General features: G+C 46.3%; 1 protein-coding gene across 3 annotated transcripts in view; it reads left to right on the top strand.

Moving 5' to 3' along the window:
* Positions 1-20,819, top strand: part of LOC124048142 (metastasis-associated protein MTA3-like) — a 37,331-nt gene that overhangs the window by 14,049 nt on the left and 2,463 nt on the right. Inside the window, exons 8-19 of one of the 3 annotated variants that reach the window (XM_046368614.1) lie at positions 4-103; positions 211-399; positions 13,237-13,311; positions 13,474-13,532; positions 13,692-13,810; positions 14,053-14,210; positions 14,358-14,580; positions 18,565-18,657; positions 18,805-18,966; positions 19,146-19,174; positions 19,477-19,607; positions 20,287-20,314. In XM_046368614.1, the coding sequence (XP_046224570.1) occupies positions 4-103; positions 211-399; positions 13,237-13,311; positions 13,474-13,532; positions 13,692-13,810; positions 14,053-14,210; positions 14,358-14,580; positions 18,565-18,657; positions 18,805-18,966; positions 19,146-19,174; positions 19,477-19,607; positions 20,287-20,314 (1,366 nt within the window). The remainder of the gene's footprint in view (positions 1-3; positions 104-210; positions 400-13,236; positions 13,312-13,473; positions 13,533-13,691; positions 13,811-14,052; positions 14,211-14,357; positions 14,581-18,564; positions 18,658-18,804; positions 18,967-19,145; positions 19,175-19,476; positions 19,608-20,286; positions 20,315-20,819) is intronic. The other 2 variants (XM_046368612.1, XM_046368611.1) reach the window with 2 other exon arrangements.

Raw genomic sequence — 20,819 nt, 5'->3', positions numbered from 1 at the left:
TAGGGCGGTGGGGACGTTTGCCAGGGCGCTGGACTGTAGCAGTTCGGTCAGACAGCCCAGTCTACATGCGAGTGCAGCCGCCGCCTCACGAGACATCACACTGGTGATAGACACACACACACACTTTTGTATTGTCCCGAGTCTGACTGTTTGTCTAAGGATGTAACCTCCTCTAACTTTCTATCTGCCTGCGTGTGTCCCCGTGTGTAGTTCCACGCGATGGACACGCTGCATCGTCATGGTTACAACCTGTCCAGTGCGTTGAGTGTGTTGGTGCCGTCCGGTGGGCCGGTGCTGTGTCGGGACGAGATGGAGGAGTGGAGCGCCTCGGAGGCAGCCATGTTTGAAGAGGCTCTGGAAAAATACGGGAAGGACTTCAACGACATAAGACAAGACTTCGTAAGTCACAGTCTCAGTGTGTACATTGTTTTTAATGTCACATGTACAGTGAAATGCCTTTGTTGCTTGCTCGTTCGCAACAGTGCAGTAACCAATACCAGTAGTACTATAAAATACTAAAGTATGGTAGAACAAAAACACAGGAGAAAGGAAGAGGCTATATACAGGGTCAGTTCCAATACCTTATTTACAGAGTGCACGGATACTGGAGTGATGGAGGTAGATATGTATAGGGATAAGGAGACAGGGATACTGGAGTGATGGAGGTAGATATGTATAGGGGGAAGGTGACAGGGATACTGGAGTGATGGAGGTAGATATGTATAGGGGGAAGGTGACAGGGATACTGGAGTGATGGAGGTAGATATGTATAGGGGGAAGGTGACAGGGATACTGGAGTGATGGAGGTAGATATGTATAGGGGTAAGAGGACAGAGATACTGAAGTGATGGAGGTAGATATGTATAGGGGGAAGGTGACAGGGATACTGGAGTGATGGAGGTAGATATGTATAGGGGGAAGGTGACAGGGATACTGGAGTGATGGAGGTAGATATGTATAGGGATAAGGAGACAGGGATACTGGAGTGATGGAGGTAGATATGTATAGGGATAAGGAGACAGGGATACTGGAGTGATGGAGGTAGATATGTATAGGGGGAAGGTGACAGGGATACTGGAGTGATGGAGGTAGATATGTATAGGGATAAGGAGACAGGGATACTGGAGTGATGGAGGTAGATATGTATAGGGATAAGGAGACAGGGATACTGGAGTGATGGAGGTAGATATGTATAGGGGGAAGGAGACAGGGATACTGGAGTGATGGAGGTAGATATGTATAGGGGGAAGGAGACAGGGATACTGGAGTGATGGGGGAAGGAGACAGGGATACTGGAGTGATGGAGGTAGATATGTATAGGAATAAGGTGACAGGGATACTGGAGTGATGGAGGTAGATATGTATAGGGGTAAGGTGACAGGGATACTGGAGTGATGGAGGTAGATATGTATGTTAGGTGACAGGGATACTGGAGATACTGGATGGAGGTAGATATGTATGTTAGGTGACAGGGATACTGGAGTGATGGAGGTAGATATGTATGTTAGGTGACAGGGATACTGGAGTGATGGAGGTAGATATGTATAGGGGGGATAAGGAGACAGGGAATACTGGAGTGATGGAGGTAGATATGTATAGGGGTAAGGTGACAGGGATACTGGAGGTAAGGGGACAGATATGTGATGGACAGGGATACTGGAGTGATGGAGGTAGATGTGTATGTTAGGTGACAGGGATACTGGAGTGATGGAGGTAGATATGTATAGGGGGAAGGTGACAGGGATACTGGAGTGATGGAGGTAGATGTGTATAGGGATAAGGGGACAGGGATACTGGAGTGATGGAGGTAGATGTGTATAGGGATAAGGTGACGGGGATACTGGAGTGATGGAGGTAGATGTGTATAGGGATAAGGTGACGGGGATACTGGAGTGATGGAGGTAGATGTGTATAGGGATAAGGTGACGGGGATACTGGAGTGATGGAGGTAGATATGTATAGGGATAAGGTGACAGGGATACTGGAGTGATGGAGGTAGATATGTATAGGGAGAAGGTGACGGGGATACTGGAGTGATGGAGGTAGATATGTATAGGGGGAAGGAGACAGGGATACTGGAGTGATGGAGGTAGATATGTATAGGGGTAAGGAGACAGGGATACTGGAGTGATGGAGGTAGATATGTATAGGGATAAGGTGACAGGGATACTGGAGTGATGGAGGTAGATATGTATAGGGATAAGGTGACAGGGATACTGGAGTGATGGAGGTAGATATGTACTAGTGATGGGGAAGGAGACAGGGATACTGGAGTGATGGAGGTAGGTATGTATAGGGATAAGGGGACAGGGATACTGGAGTGATGGAGGTAGATATGTATAGGGGGAAGGAGACAGGGATACTGGAGTGATGGAGGTAGGTATGTATAGGGATAAGGGGACAGGGATACTGGAGTGATGGAGGTAGATATGTATAGGGGGAAGGTGACAGGGATACTGGAGTGATGGAGGTAGATATGTATAGGGATAAGGGGACAGGGATACTGGAGTGATGGAGGTAGATATGTATAGGGGGAAGGAGACAGGGATACTGGAGTGATGGAGGTAGATATGTATAGGGGGAAGGAGACAGGGATACTGGAGTGATGGAGGTAGATATGTATAGGGGGAAGGAGACAGGGATACTGGAGTGATGGGGGAAGGAGACAGGGATACTGGAGTGATGGAGGTAGATGTGTATGTTAGGTGACAGGGATACTGGAGTGATGGAGGTAGATATGTATAGGGGGAAGGTGACAGGGATACTGGAGTGATGGAGGTAGATATGTATAGGGGTAAGGTGACAGGGATACTGGAGTGATGGAGGTAGATGTGTATAGGGATAAGGGGACAGGGATACTGGAGTGATGGAGGTAGATGTGTATAGGGATAAGGTGACGGGGATACTGGAGTGATGGAGGTAGATGTGTATAGGGATAAGGAGACAGGGATACTGGAGTGATGGAGGTAGATATGTATAGGGGGAAGGAGACAGGGATACTGGAGTGATGGGGGAAGGAGACAGGGATACTGGAGTGATGGAGGTAGATATGTATAGGAATAAGGTGACAGGGATACTGGAGTGATGGAGGTAGATATGTATAGGGGGAAGGAGACAGGAATACTGGAGTGATGGAGGTAGATATGTATAGGGGTAAGGTGACAGGGATACTGGAGTGATGGAGGTAGATGTGTATGTTAGGTGACAGGGATACTGGAGTGATGGAGGTAGATATGTATAGGGGGAAGGTGACAGGGATACTGGAGTGATGGAGGTAGATATGTATAGGGGTAAGGTGACAGGGATACTGGAGTGATGGAGGTAGATGTGTATAGGGATAAGGGGACAGGGATACTGGAGTGATGGAGGTAGATGTGTATAGGGATAAGGTGACGGGGATACTGGAGTGATGGAGGTAGATGTGTATAGGGATAAGGTGACGGGGATACTGGAGTGATGGAGGTAGATATGTATAGGGATAAGGTGACGGGGATACTGGAGTGATGGAGGTAGATATGTATAGGGATAAGGTGACGGGGATACTGGAGTGATGGAGGTAGATATGTATAGGGGGAAGGAGACAGGGATACTGGAGTGATGGAGGTAGATATGTATAGGGGTAAGGAGACAGGGATACTGGAGTGATGGAGGTAGATATGTATAGGGATAAGGTGACAGGGATACTGGAGTGATGGAGGTAGATATGTATAGGGATAAGGTGACAGGGATACTGGAGTGATGGAGGTAGATATGTATAGGGGGAAGGTGACAGGGATATTGGAGTGATGGAGGTAGGTATGTATAGGGATAAGGGGACAGGGATACTGGAGTGATGGAGGTAGATATGTATAGGGGGAAGGAGACAGGGATACTGGAGTGATGGAGGTAGATATGTATAGGGGGAAGGAGACAGGGATACTGGAGTGATGGGGGAAGGAGACAGGGATACTGGAAGGAGATGGAGGTAGATATGTATGGATAAGGTGACAGGGATACTGGAGTGATGGAGGTAGATATGTATAGGGATAAGGTGACAGGGATACTGGAGTGATGGAGGTAGATATGTATAGGGGGAAGGAGACAGGGATACTGGAGTGATGGAGGTAGATATGTATAGGAATAAGGTGACAGGGATACTGGAGTGATGGAGGTAGATATGTATAGGGGTAAGGTGACGGGGATACTGGAGGTAGATATGTATAGGGATAAGGTGACAGGGATACTGGAGTGATGGAGGTAGATATGTATAGGGGTAAGGTGACAGGGATACTGGAGTGATGGAGGTAGATATGTATAGGGGGAAGGGACAGGGATACTGGAGTGATGGAGGTAGATGTGTATAGGGGGAAGGGACAGGGATACTGGAGTGATGGAGGTAGATAGGTAGTGCAGGGTTTCCCAAACTCAATCCTCGGGACCCCAAGCGTTGTTTTGGTTTCTGACCTAGCGCTACACATGATTCAAATCAACTATTCAATAAAGGTTTGATCTTTTTAATCAACTGTGTAGTGCTCGGGCAAAACACTAAATGTGCTCCCCTTGGGGTCCCGAGGACCGAATGTGGGAAACACTGTCTTAGTGATTTGGACACAGAGGAACTTGAAGCTTATTGACCCGTCTCCACTGCAGCCCCGTTGATGTGGATAGGGGGCGTGCTTGCTCCCCGTTTCCTGTAGTCGATGATCAGATATTATGTCTTGCTGACGTTGAGGGAGACGTTGATGTATTGGCACCACACTTTTATTTTTTTTATCCTTATTTTACCAGGTAAGTTGACTGAGAACACATTCTTATTTTACAGCAACAACCTGGGGTATAGTTAAAGGGGAGAGAAGGGGGGACGAATGAGCCAATTGGAAACTGGGGATGATTCGGTGGCCATGATGGTATTAGAGCCAGATTGGGATTTTTTTTTGGGACACTGGGGTTAGCACCCCCACTCTTACGATATGTACACACTGCCAGGTCACTGACCTTCCTGTAGGCTGTCTCATCGTCGCCGGTGATCAGGCCTACCACCGTCGTGTACAACCGTCGTGTCGTCAGCAAACTTGATGTTGATGTTTGAGTCGTGCATGGCCACGCAGTCGTGGGTGAACAGGGAGTACAGGAGGGGATTAAGCACACACCCGTGTGGGGCCCATGTGTTGAGGGTCAGTGTGGCAGAGGTAGGGTTGCACATTTTGGGGAATATTCAGAGATGGAAACTTTCCATGGGAATTAACGGGAATATATGGGATTTAACAGAAATACATGCAAATTAATACTAATACCATTTAAATGTATTTTGCATAGGATATATTTACCATATCACAGGGAGACCGAAACTTTGTCACGGCCGTCAAATGAAGAGGACCAAACGCCGACAAAAACAATAAACAACTGTGAAGCTTAAGGGCTATGTGCCACAAAGAAAGGAGGGAAAGGAGCTACCTAAGTATGGCTCCCAATCAGAGACAACGATAGACAGCTGTCCATGATTGAGAACCATACCTGGCCAAAACATGGAAATACAAAATTCTAGAAAAACAAAACATAGAATGCCCACCCCACATCACACCCTGACCTAACCAAATAGAGAAATAAAACGGCTCTCTAAGATCAGGGCGTGACAAACATAAACCTTTTACCTCATCATAAGTAGACATAATTGAAAATTATTAAATCCTTCCAATATATATATTTTTTAACTATTTAGTTACGAATTGAACTTTAATTAAATGAGTTGACTCTTCATATGGGATGATTTCACTGAATAACAAAATAAAGGGAATATTGAATGATCCCCAATGATCCATCGCATCTCCCAAAAATGTTTTCAACCACAATTTGGCTGATGAGATATGTTGGCACGACTGCCATATTGCATCTCCATTACAAAGCCCTTCCTTGGAAGTGTACTTCACCAGACCGCCAAGTACTTGGTAATCCAAGATGGCGTAGCAGTGGGATGTTTCGATTTTCTTGCCCCGTCCCTTGTACAGTTGAAGTTGGAAGTTTACATACACCTTAGCCAAATACATTTAATCTGTTTTTCACAATTCCTGACATTTAATCCTGGTAAAAGTTCCCTGTCTGTCTTAGGTCAGTTAGGATCACCACTTTATTTTAAGAATGTGAAATGTTAGAATAATAGTAGAGAGAGCGGTTAATTTAAGCTTTCATCACATTCCCAGTCGGTCAGAAGTTTACATGCACTCAATTAGTATTTGGTAGCATTGCCTTTAATTTGTTTAACGTGGGTCAAACCTTTCGGGTAGCCTTCCCTTCCGCAAGCTTCCCACAACAAGTTGTGTGAATTTTGGCCCATCCCTCCTGACAGAGCTGGTGTAACTGAGTCAGGTTTATAGGCCTCCTTGCTCGCACACGCCTTTTCAGTTCTGCCCACAAATTTTCTATAGGATTGAGGTCAGGGCTTTGTGATGGCCACTCCAATACCTTGACTTTGTTGTCCTTAAGCCATTTTGTCAAAACTTTGGAAGTATGCTTGGGGTCATTGTCCATTTGGAAGACCCATTTGTGACCAAGCTTTAACTTCCTGACTGATGTCTTGAGATGTTGCTTCAATATACCCATATAATTTTCCTACCTCATGAAGCCATCTATTTTGTGAAGTGCACCAGTCCCTCCTGCAGCAAAGCACCCCCACAACATGATGCTGCCACCCCCGTGCTTCACGGTTGGGATGGTGTTCTTCGGCTTGCAAGCATCCCCCTTTTTCCTCCAAACACATCGATGGTCAAGATGGTCAAACAGTTCTATTTTTGTTTCATCAGACCAGAGGACATTTCTCCAAAAAGTAAAGTTTCTGTCCCCATGTGCAGTTGCAAACCGTAGTCCGGCTTTTTTATTGCGGTTTTGGAGCAGTGGCTTCTTCCTTCCTGAGCGGCCTTTCAGGTTATGTGGATAAAAATACTTTTGTACCTGTTTCCTCCAGCATCTTCACAAAGTCCTTTGCTGTTGTTCTGGGATTGATTTGCACTTTTTGCACCAAAGTGCATTCATCTCTAGGAGAGAGAACGCGTTTCCTTCCTGAGCAGTATGACGGCTGCGTGGTCCCATGGTGTTTATACTTGCGTACTATTGTTTGTACAGATTAACGTTTGGCATTGCTCCCAAGGATGAACCAGACTTGTGGAGGTCTACAATTTTGGTGCCTTGTGGCGGTCTTGGCTGATTTCTTTAGAAATTCCCATGATGTCAAGCAAAGAGGCACTGAGTTAGAAGGTAGGCCTTGAAATCCATCCACAGGTACACCTCCAATTGACTCAAATTATGTCAATTAGCCTATCAGAAGCTTCTAAAGCCATGACATCATTTTCTGGAATTTTCCGAGCTGTTTAAAGGCACAGTCAACTTAGTGTATGCAAACTTCTGACCCACTGGAATTGTGATACAGTGAGTTATAAGTTATATAATCTGTCTGTAAACAATTGTTGGAAAAATTACTTGTTTCATGCACAAAGTAGATGTCCTAACCGACTTGCCAAAACTATAGTTTGTTAACAACAATACATTTGTGGAGTGGTTGAAAAACGAGTTTTAATGAATCCAACCTAAGTGTATGTAAACTTCCGACTTCAACTGTATAATACATTTCTTTCTTCGTATATATTTTTTATTTACAAAAATTCCATCTACGGACTGAACATACCCTCCTGCAACCCAAAGCTATATGGATCTGCTATTTTATATACTTTAGAACCGTAACCCCGTTCAAGCTAGCCAGCTAGTTGTCAGTTAGCCACTGCTAGTTAGCCATCACCGTTAACTGGGACATCTGCCAGCTTCAGCCAGGTCAAGTCCTGCCAGCCTGCACAGCGTGACATCAACCCAGAGCATATCGGACTGCTTTCCTCCACCATATCTCCAGATTCCTACCGTAAGCTCTGAACCTTTACTCTGGATCATCGCAGTTAGCTAGCTGCTGTCCGAGTGGCTACTCCTGGCTAACGTCTCTGTCCCGAAGCAAGCACAAGCCTCAAATCTATGCCCATCTCCCGGCTAGCCGAATAGATCTATCAAGGATTCCTGGGCTTCAATACCTCTTTTGCCAATTGGCCTGGACCCTTTGCTGCCGACACGGAGCCCTGCCGATCCATCATGACTGGTCTGCCGGCGTAACCTTCCGAGGGGGTTTCAACAGGCCCATCCCGTTGCGACGTCCCCGAGGCCCATCTGCAAGCCTGCTTCTAGCCCCGGCCTGCTAGCTGTCTGAATCTCCGTGCCTCCAGCTCGCCGAGCTACTCACTGGACCCTATGATTACTCGGTTACACATGCCTCTCCCTAATGTCAATATGCCTTGTCTATTGCTGTTTTGGTTAGTAATCTTTGTCTTATTTCACCGTAGAGCCTCCAGTCCTGCTCAATATGCCTGTTGTTCCACCCCCCACACATGCGGTGACCGCACCTGGTTTAAATGGTGCTTCTAGAGACAACCTCTGTCATCATCACTCAATGCCTAGGCTTACCTCCACTGTACTCACATCCTACCATACCCTTGTCTGTACATTATGCCTTGAATCTATCCTTCCATGCCCAGAAACCTGCCCCTTTAATTCTCTGTTCCGAACGCACTAGACGACCAGTTCTTTTAGCCTTCAAAATCAAGTTTATTTATATAGCCCTTCGTACATCAGCTGATATCTCAAAGTGCTGTACAGAAACCCAGCCTAAAACCCCAAACAGCAAGCAATGCAGGTGTTGAAGCATGTTGGCTAGGAAAAACTCCCTAGAAAGGCCAAAACCTAGGACGAAACCTAGAGAGGAACCAGGATATGAGGGGTGGCCAGTCCTCTTCTGGCTGTGCCGGGTGGAGATTATAACAGAACATGGCCAAGATGTTCAAATGTTCATAAATGACCAGCATGGTCAAATAATAGGTCTGGGACAGGTAGCACATCCGGTGAACAGGTCAGGATTCCATAGCCGCGGTCAGTTGAAACTGGAGCAGCAGCACAGCCAGGTGGACTTGGGACAGCAAGGAGTCATCGTGCCAGGTAGTCCTGAGGCATGGTCCTAGGGCTCAGCTCCTCCGAGAAAGAGAGAATTAGAATGAGCATATTTACATTCACACAGGACACCGGATAAGGCAGGAGAAGTACTCCAGATATAACAAACTGACCCAAGCCCACCGACACAAACTACTGCAGCATAAATACTTGAGGCTGAGACAGGAGGGGTCAGGAGACACTGTGGCCCCATCCGATGATACCCCCGGACAGGGCCAAACAGGAAGGATATAACCCCACCCACTTTGCCAAAGCACAGCCCCCACACCACTAGAGTGATATCTTCAACCACCAACTTACCATCCTGAGACAAGGCCGAGTATAGCCCACAAAGATCTCGGCCACGGCACAACCCAAGGGGTGGGCGCCAACCCAGACAGGAAGATCACATCAGTGACTCAGCCCACTCAAGTGACGCACCCCTCCCAGGGACGGCATGAAAGAGCACCAGTAAGCCAGTGACTCAGCCACTGTAATAGGGTTAGAGGCAGAGAATCCCAGTGGAAAGAGGGGAACCGGCCAGGCAGAGACAGCAAGGGCGGTTCGTTGCTCCAGAGCCTTTCCGTTCACCTTCACACTCCCGGGCCAGACTACACTCAATCATATGACCCACTGAAGAGATGAGTCTTCAGTAAAGACTTAAAGGTTGAGACGGAGTCTGCGTCTCTCACATTGGTAAGTAGACCATTCCATACAAATGGAGCTCTATAGGAGAAAGTCCTGCCTCCAGCTGTTTGCTTAGAAATTCTAGGGACAATTAGGAGGCCTGTGTCTTGTGACCGTAGCGTACGTGTAGGTATGTACGGCAGGACCAAATCAGAGAGATAGGTAGGAGCAAGCCCATGTAATGCTTTGTAGGTTAACAGTAAAACCTTGAAATCAGCCCTTGCCTTGACAGGAAGCCAGTGTAGGGAAGCTAGCACTGGAGTAATATGATTTTTAAAAATTGGTTCTAGCAGCCGTATTTAGGACTAACTGAAGTTTATTTAGTGCTTTATCCGGGTAGCCGGAAAGTATAGCATTGCAATAAACTTGACGTGACAAAAGCATGGATTCATTTTTCTGCATCATTTTTGGACAGAAAGCTTCAGATTTTTGCAATGTTACGTAGATGGAAAAGCTGTCCTTGAAACAGTCTTGATATGTTCGTCAAAAGAGAGATCAGGGTCCAGAGTAACGCCGAGGTCTTTCACAGTTTTATTTGAGACGACTGTACAACCATTAAGATTAATTGTCAGATTCAACAGAAGATCTCTTTGTTTCTTGGGACCTAGAACAAGCATCTCTGTTTTGTCGGAGTTTAAAAATAGAAAGTTTGCAGCCATCCACTTCCTTATGTCTGAAACACAGGCTTCTAGCGAGGGCAATTTTGGGGCTTCACCATGTTCCAGTTAATAATATTATTAGTTAATATTATGTTTTCGAATGACATTCCCAAGAGGTAAAATATATAGTGAAAACAATAGTGGTCCTAAAACGGAACCTTGAGGAACACCGAAATGTACAGTTGATTTGTCAGAGGCCAAACCATTCACAGAGACAAACTGATATCTTTCCGACAGATAAGATCTAAACCAGGCCAGAACTTGTCCGTGTAGACCAATTTGGGTTTCCAATCTCTCCAAAAGAATGTGGTGATCGATGATATCAAAAGCAGCACTAAGGTCTAGGAGCACGAGACAGATGCAGAGCCTCGGTCTGATACCATTAAAAGGTAATTTACCACCTTCACAAGTGCAGTCTCAGTGCTTTGATGGGGTCTAAAACCAGACTGAAGCATTTCATATACATTGTTTGTCTTCAGGAAGGCAGTGAGTTGCTGCGCCAACGCCTTTTCTAAAATAAAATTGAGGAATGGAAGATTCGAAATAGGCCGATTAGTTTTTTATATTTTCTGGGTCAAGGTTTGGCTTTTTCAAGAGAGGCTTTATTACTGCCACTTTTAGTGAGTTTGGTACACATCCAGTGGATAGAGAGCCGTTTATTATGTTCAACATAGGAGGGCCAAGCACAGGAAGCAGCTCTTTCAGTAGTTTAGTTGGAATATGGTCCAGTATGCATCTTGAAGGTTTAGAGGCCATGATTATTTTCATCATTGTGTCAAGAGATATAGTACTAAAACACTTGAGTGTCTCTCTTGATCCTAGGTGCTGGCAGAGTTGTGCAGACTCAGGACAACTGAGCTTTGAAGGAATATGCAGATTTAGAGAGGAGTCCGTAATTTGCTTTCTAATAATAATGATCTTTTCCTCAAAGAAGTTCATTAATTTATTACTGCTGAAATGAAAGCCATCCTCACTTGGGGAATGCTGCTTTTTAGTTAGCTTTGCGACCGTATTAAAAATAAATTTCGGATTGTTCTTATTTTCCTCAATTAAGTTGGAAAAATAGGATCGAGCAGCAGTAAGGGCTCTTCGATACTGCACGGTACTGTCTTTCCAAGCTCGTCGGAAGACTTCCGGTTTGGCGTGGCGTCATTTCCGTTCCAATTTTCTGGAAGCTTGCTTCAGAGCCCGGGTATTTTCTGTATACCAAGGAGCTAGTTTCTTATAAGAATTTTTTTTAGTTTTTAGGGGTGCAACTGCATCTAGGGTATTGCGTAAGGTTAAATTGAGTTCCTCAGTTAGGTGGTTTACTGATTTACTGATTTTGTCCTCTGGAAGGAAGCCAGCAGGTGTGGGTGGGTGGGAGTCGGACAGGAAGCCAGCAGGTAATAATATAATATAATAATATATATAATAATAATAATATATGCCATTTAGCAGACGCTTTTATCCAAAGCGACTTACAGTCATGTGTGCATACATTCTACGTATGGGTGGTCCCGGGGATCGAACCCACTACCCTGGCGTTACAAGCGCCATGATCTACCAACTGAGCTACAGAAGGACCACAGGTGTGGGCGGGTGGGAGTCGGACAGGAAGCCAGCAGGTGTGGGCGGGTGGGAGTCGGACAGGAAGCCAGCAGGTGTGGGCGGGTGGGAGTCGGACAGGAAGCCAGCAGGTGTGGGCGGGTGGGAGTCGGACAGGGAGCCAGCAGGTGTGGGCGGGTGGGAGTCGGCCAGGGAGCCAGCAGGTGTGGGCGGGTGGGAGTCGGACAGGAAGCCAGCAGGTGTGGGCGGGTGGGAGTCGGACAGGAAGCCAGCAGGTGTGGGCGGGTGGGAGTCGGACAGGAAGCCAGCAGGTGTGGGCGGGTGGGAGTCGGACAGGAAGCCAGCAGGTGTGGGCGGGTGGGAGTCGGACAGGAAGCCAGCAGGTGTGGGCGGGTGGGAGTCGGACAGGAAGCCAGCAGGTGTGGGCAGGTGCGGTATGAAAAGCTGTGGGAGCGGGATTAATTAATCAGTCCCGCGCAGACCTGTAAATGTCTTAATGACGTAGAAGGAAAGCAGCCTCCGGGGTGTATGGTTTTCTGCTTGTTTATAGCCTCGTACAGTTTAAGTGCCTGCTTCTTTTTCTTGTCCTGAGCTGGAATATATATGATACACAGCAGTCACAATAATAGCTGAAAACTCTTGTGAGGTAAAAGGTTGACACTTGACCATCAGGTATTCCAAGACGGGTGAACAATGGGTCGAGAGTTCAGCACACCTTTTGTTGTTGATGAAGAGGAATACCCCTCCCCCTCTTAACTTCCCTGAATCCAATGTCCTGTCTGCTCAGTGAATGGGAAATACTTTGATTTGGATAGCCACAGGGGATTATCTTGTCCGAAAGCCACGTATCAGAAAAGCAGAGAATATTGCAGTTTCTAGAGTCCTGTTGGTAGAAAATCTGCGATCGGAGAACACCCATCTTATTATTAAGAGACTACATTGGCCAATAGAATGGAGGGAAGAAGTGGCCGGTTTTCCCTTTGCCGTAATCTTGCTAGGGATCCCCTCTCCTGCTTCTTTGTCGCCGGCATTTCCTCTCGGATAGCCGGGAAAATTGGGTCAGAATTATACAACGAACAGATGAGTCTGAGTTGATGCCAGAAGTAGATTAGTAACAGTCGATCTCATGTTCAAATGTTCTTGTCAGTCATTTTGTGCAACAAAAAAAAAGTACGGATAAATGCTAAAATAATCACTAAATAGCAAAGTTGGGTTGGAGCTCGCAAGATGGCAGCCATACAGTATGGCGCCATCTTATTTGTGTGTGTGTTTGCGTCTGATGAGTAGGTTTCAGAATAACCCTGGTCAGCCTGCTCGTTAATGCCATCTCTCTCCTTTTCCTTCTCTTTAGCTGCCGTGGAAGTCTCTGACCAGTATAATAGAGTATTATTACATGTGGAAGACAACAGACCGATACGTACAGCAGGTCAGTCTCCGTATCTCTAACCCACTCCTGCTAGCTAGCTAGCTAACCTAGTTAACCTAGCTAACCTAGCTGTTAGCCACACCGCAGCATCCAGTGCCAAGCTGTCCTCTGGTCTTATTGGCTAGTAGTCTAACCCTCCTCTCTGGCTTTCTCCCTGAGCAGAAGAGACTGAAGGCAGCAGAAGCAGAAAGCAAACTGAAGCAGGTTTACATCCCCACATAGTAAGTGTGTGTGTGTTTTATTGATTGAGTGTCTTAAGTGTGTGTGTGTGTGTGTGTGAGTGTTGGTGCACCATCATGTCCATAGACAGTGTGTGTCTTCAGCGTTAGAGGATTCATGTTGAAGATTTGTTGTGTATCTACCTCCCTCTTGTTTCGCAGCAATAAGCCCAACCCTAACCAGATCTCAGTGACCAATGGGAAGATGGCGACGGTGAATGGGGCGGGGCCTGGAGCCTACCATGCAGCGGGGGGAGGACGAGCCTGCGAGAGCTGCTACTGTAAGTAGACCTTCATCCATCCATCCAGCTCTCCATCCCTCATCAGAGTGTTTAAGAGGATGACTTATCGATCAACTAGATATTGATCATGTTTATTGATTATGCTTTGATGAGGTGTATGAGTCCTAACATGCAGAATGTGTGTGTGTGTGTGTGTGTGTGTGTGTGTGTGTGTGTGTGTGTGTGTGTGTGTGTGTGTGTGTGTGTGTGTGTGTGTGTGTGTGTGTGGTGTGTGTGTACAGCGACACAATCAGCCCAGTGGTACTCGTGGGGGCCACCCAACATGCAGTGTCGCCTGTGTGTGTCATGCTGGATGTACTGGAAGAAGTATGGTGGCCTTAAGATGCCAAGCAGAGCGGAGGGGCCCGAGGAGAAGACCCCACCCAGCCCTGTGCCCAACGTAAGACCTCACCTTTAACTACTGTACCCCAGGGGCTTATTCTGCTGAATCAATGTTACTGAACATTCTGATAAATATATAATGTAGGACAGTTGTTTTTCTCCGTCATGCAGAACAGGTACTCATGTTGGCACTCTCTCCCTCTAGGAGCCTCGGTCGCGTGGCCACGGCCCCCGCCAGTCCAGTCACATGGTGCCGGTGCGTAACAGCGGCAGCCCCAAGTCCTCCACGAAGACAAAGCAGGCCTTCCTGCTGCAGGCAACCCGCCTCACCAAGCTGGCACGCCACATGTGCCGCGACATCATCAGACTGCGACGCGCTGCGCGGCGCCCCTTTGTGCCCATTAACTGTGGCGCCATAAAGGCTGCGTGTAAGAGCTCCTTCAATTCCTAATTTCTGCCTCCACACACACACACATGGACACACACACGGACACACACACACACCGCCCCCTCCTTCACCTTGACGCTCCCCTTTCACCCCCTCTCCTCCCACCCTCTGTCTGTTTCTCTCTCTGTTTTTGTTATATTGTATTATATTATTATTCTGTTTTTTGTATTTCCCCCCCCGTTTCCAATAAAGACTGGCGGTCCTCGTGACTTTTGAGTTTCACCATCTGTTCCATCCGTCTGTCTAGGTCTGTTTTTGGTTCGTTTTTGTCGATATCAACTGAACAGCCGCTAGAGCCGTTTGAAATCCATACGAGCACACACTCTTCTCCAAACACTTCTCAGAACGGGTGGTTTTGTACACGTGCATGCCCCGCACACACGTCCTACACATGCTCACCCATACACAAACACACATAATGTAAGCTCTCCCTATTCTCCGGGCCAGAGTAGATGATAGTTGCAGAATGTCAGCGTATATTTGCTAAGGTTAGTTAGAAGTGGAGGAGACATATTTTACTAAGAGAAGCTCTATTTTGCACCGTACAGTGCGTGTTACATTGATGAGCCTTGGTGTGCTTTTTCTGCAAGGAATTGTGTGTATGAGAGACGAGTGGTCGGCGTGATTGATTTGAGAAAAGTTTCATTAGAGCTCATCTGATGACAAGGAGGGAGGGAGGAATGTAAAATGGGTGAGTTCAGGCAGTAGTGGCTTTATGAAAATGAGCACAGCCTTCTATTCTCAGCTTTTCTTTCTGAGTTTAAAGCTCCTTTTTTTGATTTCCTGTTTGTGTCTTGCCAAGCCGACCCCCCCCCCCCCCCCCACACGTGCTCCCATTCCGTCCTGTAAGCCACTCTCACATGCCCATATCAGGATGTTCCTCTGTTCCAGTCATATGGACTCACTTCTATTTCTCCTACCTCGTATTTATCTCTGTCTCTTGCTCTTCATCTCTGCCATTCCTTCTCTTTGTCTCTCTCTCTTCGTCTCTTCCTCTCTCCATTCTTTTCATCTTTCTCCGTCTCGCTCTCTTCCTCTCTCCATCCCTCTCTCTGTGAATGTGACAGTGGTAACTGTAATAAAGTCACAGCTGAAACCATCCTCTCTGAGTCCTTGTGCTTCATTTGTCTGTGTACCTGTCATCACGCCACCACACTCACCGATTGGTCAGAGGACCAGACAAGCCCCACCCCAACTGCAGCATGGACTCCACCCTTCTCTGCCTGCTTCCATCACACCCCAGTCACACCCTCACCGTGTGCATGTTGTAAGGGTTACGCTTATAAATGTAGTGTGTGAGCACTGCTGCTACATCTACCCATAACCACCTCATACAGTAAGTCATCTAACTGCTACTATATCTACCCATAACCACCTCATACAGTAAGTCATCTAACACTGCTGCTACATCTACCCATAACCACCTCATACAGTAAGTCATCTAACTGCTGCTACATCTACCCATAACCACCACATACAGTAAGTAATCTAACTGCTGCTACATCTACCCATAACCACCTCATACAGTAAGTCATCTAACTGCTGCTACATCTACCCATAACCACCTCATAGAGTAAATCATCTAACTGCTGCTACTACATCTACCCATAACCACCTCATACAGTAAGTCATCTAACTGCTGCTACATCTACCCATAACCACCTCATACAGTAAGTCATCTAACACTGCTGCTACATCTACCCATAACCACCTCATACAGTAAGTCATCTAACTGCTGCTACATCTACCCATAACCACCACCTACAGTAAGTCATCTAACTGCTGCTACATCTACCCATAACCACCTCATACAGTAAGTCATCTAACTGCTGCTACATCTACCCATAACCACCTCATAGAGTAAATCATCTAACTGCTGCTACTACATCTACCCATAACCACCTCATACAGTAAGTCATCTAACTGCTGCTACATCTACCCATAACCACCTCATACAGTAAGTCATCTAACACTGCTGCTACATCTACCCATAACCACCTCATACAGTAAGTCATCTAACTGCTGCTACATCTACCCATAACCACCTCATACAGTAAGTCATCTAACTGCTGCTACTACATCTGCCCATAACCACCACCTACAGTAAGTCATCTAACACACTGCTGCTACATCTACCCATAACCACCTCATACAGTAAGTCATCTAACTGCTGCTACATCTACCCATAACCACCTCATAGAGTAAATCATCTAACTGCTGCAACATCTACCCATAACCACCTCATACAGTAAGTCATCTAACTGCTGCTACATCTACCCATAACCACCTCATACAGTAAGTCATCTAACACTGCTGCTACATCTACCCATAACCACCTCATACAGTAAGTCATCTAACTGCTGCTACATCTACCCATAACCACCTCATACAGTAAGTGATCTAACTGCTGCTACATCTACCCATAACCACCTCATACAGTATGTCATCTAACTGCTGCTACATCTACCCATAACCACCTCATACAGTAAGTCATCTAACTGCTGCTACATCTACCCATAACCACCTCATACAGTAAGTCATCTAACACTGCTGCTACATCTACCCATAACCACCTCATACAGTAAGTCATCTAACACACTGCTACTACATCTACCCATAACCACCTCATACAGTAAGTGATCTAACTGCTGCTACATCTACCCATAACCACCTCATACAGTATGTCATCTAACTGCTGCTACATCTACCCATAACCACCTCATACAGTAAGTCATCTAACTGCTGCTGCTACATCTACCCATAACCACCTCATACAGTAAGTCATCTAACACACTGCTACTACATCTACCCATAACCACCTCATACAGTAAGTCATCTAACTGCTGCTACATCTACCCATAACCACCTCATACAGTAAGTCATCTAACTGCTGCTACTACATCTACCCATAACCACCTCATACAGTAAGTCATCTAACTGCTGCTACATCTACCCATAACCACCTCATACAGTAAGTCATCTAACACTGCTGCTACATCTACCCATAACCACCTCATACAGTAAGTCATCTAACTGCTGCTACATCTACCCATAACCACCACCTACAGTAAGTCATCTAACTGCTGCTACATCTACCCATAACCACCACCTACAGTAAGTCATCTAACTGCTGCTACATCTACCCATAACCACCTCATACAGTAAGTCATCTAACTGCTGCTACTACATCTACCCATAACCACCACCTACAGTAAGTCATCTAACACACTGCTGCTACATCTACCCATAACCACCTCATACAGTAAGTCATCTAACTGCTGCTACATCTACCCATAACCACCTCATACAGTAAGTCATCTAACACACTGCTACTACATCTACCCATAACCATCTCCTACAGTAAGTCATTAACTGCTGCTACATCTACCCATAACCATCTCCTACAGTAAGTCATTAACTGCTGCTACATCTACCCATAACCACCTCATACAGTAAGTCATCTAACTGCTACTACATCTACCCATAACCACCTCATACAGTAAGTCATCTAACTGCTGCTACATCTACCCATAACCACCTCATACAGTAAGTCATTAATTGCTGCTACTACATCTACCCATAACCACCTCATACAGTAAGTCATCTAACACTGCTACATCTACCCATAACCATCTCATACAGTAAGTCATCTAACACAGTGTTTCACTTTCAAACTGCTTTCAACTCATACTGCAGGTATTTACAGTTTTATTAGCAGTTACTATTAGTTGGTAACGGTTAGTTTCAGAGCTTTCTGATACATTCTGTATTAGAGGTTCACCAATTCAAAACAACTACACAGCATGCCACAGGCACCAGTAGATGAAGCAATGTTCATATATTTTCTCTGTCTGAAACATTCTCCGTATTCTTGACTGAATGACATAGTACAGCTGCTTTGTCTGTCACTGGCGCTGTTTGGTGATTGGTCAGTAGTAGAGCTGCTGTGTGGTGATTGGTCTAGATATGTTGCGGCTGTCGGAGGGGCAAGTCGGGCGACCGCCCAGAATCCGGACCACCCAGAGGAGCACCCTGACCAGCGTCCTGCAGTTCCTGGGTAACACACGCAATGCCTAAACAATGGAGCAAATACGTGTTTGTATGACATAAGAGTAGTCTCCAAGGAATGACATTCTCTTATGACAACAAATAGAAAAAAACTGAGTAATATGGGTGGTCAAACATGTGATGCTATGTGTTCCAGAGTCCCGCCCCGCAATACACGCCCCCCGTTCTCACCGAACCCTTGGCCTGCAAGCCCCTCCCCCTCGCAGCCTCCTCTCTTCTCTCCCTCACGGTCCCCATGGCCTTCTGGGTAAACGCAGCTTCCACCACCACACCAGAGCCGAGCCAGAGAAACGCCCAGGTACACACACACACACACACACACACACACACACACACACACACACACACACACACACACACACACACACACACACACACACACACACACACACACACACACACACACACACACACACACACACACACACACACACTCCAACTAATCTCTATCATGTTGTCTCCTGTGTCCTTCTGTAGAAAACCCAGGCCAGACAACGGTACCAGTGGTGAGTAACAGTTTCTCTTTTGCTAAACATAGGACTTTAAATATGTGGTGTTCCTGCCTGACAACATTGCAGACGCATGATAGATCTCAAATCGCCAGGATAGGTGTTTAACATGTCAGCTGACCACATCACAATATACCAATCTGCCCGTAGACCAACCATAGACTTCAAATACAGACATTTAAGGTTGACTCTACAATATTACATCATTAAGAATGGCAGTTTTTTTATTGGATAATCATGAGGTGCTCATATTTGATTTTCTTGTTCTGGAGTAATTGTTTGTGATTGGCTCTTCCCAGCAGAACGGCCGTAGCAGTGGAGGCGGGGGGACCAGGGGCAGTGCTAGGGGCGGAGTCATGATTAGGAAGAGACGCCCAAACTTGATCGATGCCCCCGATGACAGCTTCTTCTTTGTCTCCCGGGAGACCAGGTAGGGGTGGCCTTTGATTGGCAACTGGCTTGATGATGCGTCAGACCGTCTTGCGTGTGATTGGAGAGTGATGGCTTATTATGCCTGTGACTGACAGCTGACTGGGCTGAAGCAGCTGTGTCCTAACAAGCTTCGACAACCCTGACTCACCAAGCACAGAAATAGAATTCTAGAGATCAGCGCGTAGAAATTGAATTAATAAGCAGATCACTGCTGTGGGTTGAGATTCATCAGGAGTTGAGTGAGCAAACTGGGCCAATTAGTCTTTAGATATAGTTTTGTTATGCAACAACTTGCTAGGGTAAGAGTTAGTTGAACATATTTTATAGGGGACTAACAAGGAGACAACTGCAGGGTTGTAAACAGGATTGAGACTGAGGCCACTGCCAAACTGATGAATGGGACTCCACAGGTAACCAAATAATCTCATCTCATACAAAACACACTCACATGATGTAATGACTCTTAATGTGCACAACACCTGGGTCTGTATTCAATAAGTGTCTCAGAGTAGAAGTGCTGATCCAGGATCAGTTCCATAAAATCCTGCACTATCACTCCTACTCTGAGACGCTTTTGGGAATACAGACCCTGACCCCTGACCTCTTGTGCCCTGTTGCATCGTGGGTCGGCGTGTGTTTCCCTTCCTGTCAGTGACTGGCTGCTTGTCTCATTTCAGTGCTGCAGCCGTTACACAACTGCTCACGGTAAGCCCCCCCACCCCGCACACACACACACACACACATGACCTGGGTTACCTGTGGAGTCTGTTTTCTCACTTGTGCAGCGTACAGTCCAGTCAGCTTGATAATGCACTCACACACAAACATACACACACTCACTGTGTCCATGAACCATTGCCACCCGCATCACCCCCCGGCTTCCCAGGATGAAGGGTTATTATCAGACTAACTGTTTGAGATTGACCAGGTTTCAGTGGAAATATCATTACTGCATTACTGGAGCATCCAGTGTGTGTGTGTGTGTGTGTGTGTCAGGAGACTTCATCTTCCCAGAATCCCAGGAATAGAATATGCTAATGCATCTCATCTGTTTGGCTGCCTGACACTAACGACAGATGATGTAGATGCTCTATACTTTATTAGAACCAATCAGAGCTCAGCTAGAGGTCAGGCTGGTGGTGTGTGACCATAGCTGTGGGAAGTAGGGGTGCACCCCCTGAAAAAGAAAAAATACATACAAATAATAATA

The sequence above is a fragment of the Oncorhynchus gorbuscha genome, linkage group LG11 (genome assembly GCF_021184085.1).
Source record: "Oncorhynchus gorbuscha isolate QuinsamMale2020 ecotype Even-year linkage group LG11, OgorEven_v1.0, whole genome shotgun sequence".
Taxonomy (NCBI): Eukaryota; Metazoa; Chordata; class Actinopteri; order Salmoniformes; family Salmonidae; genus Oncorhynchus; species Oncorhynchus gorbuscha.
This window is presented reverse-complemented; position numbering and strand designations above follow the sequence as displayed.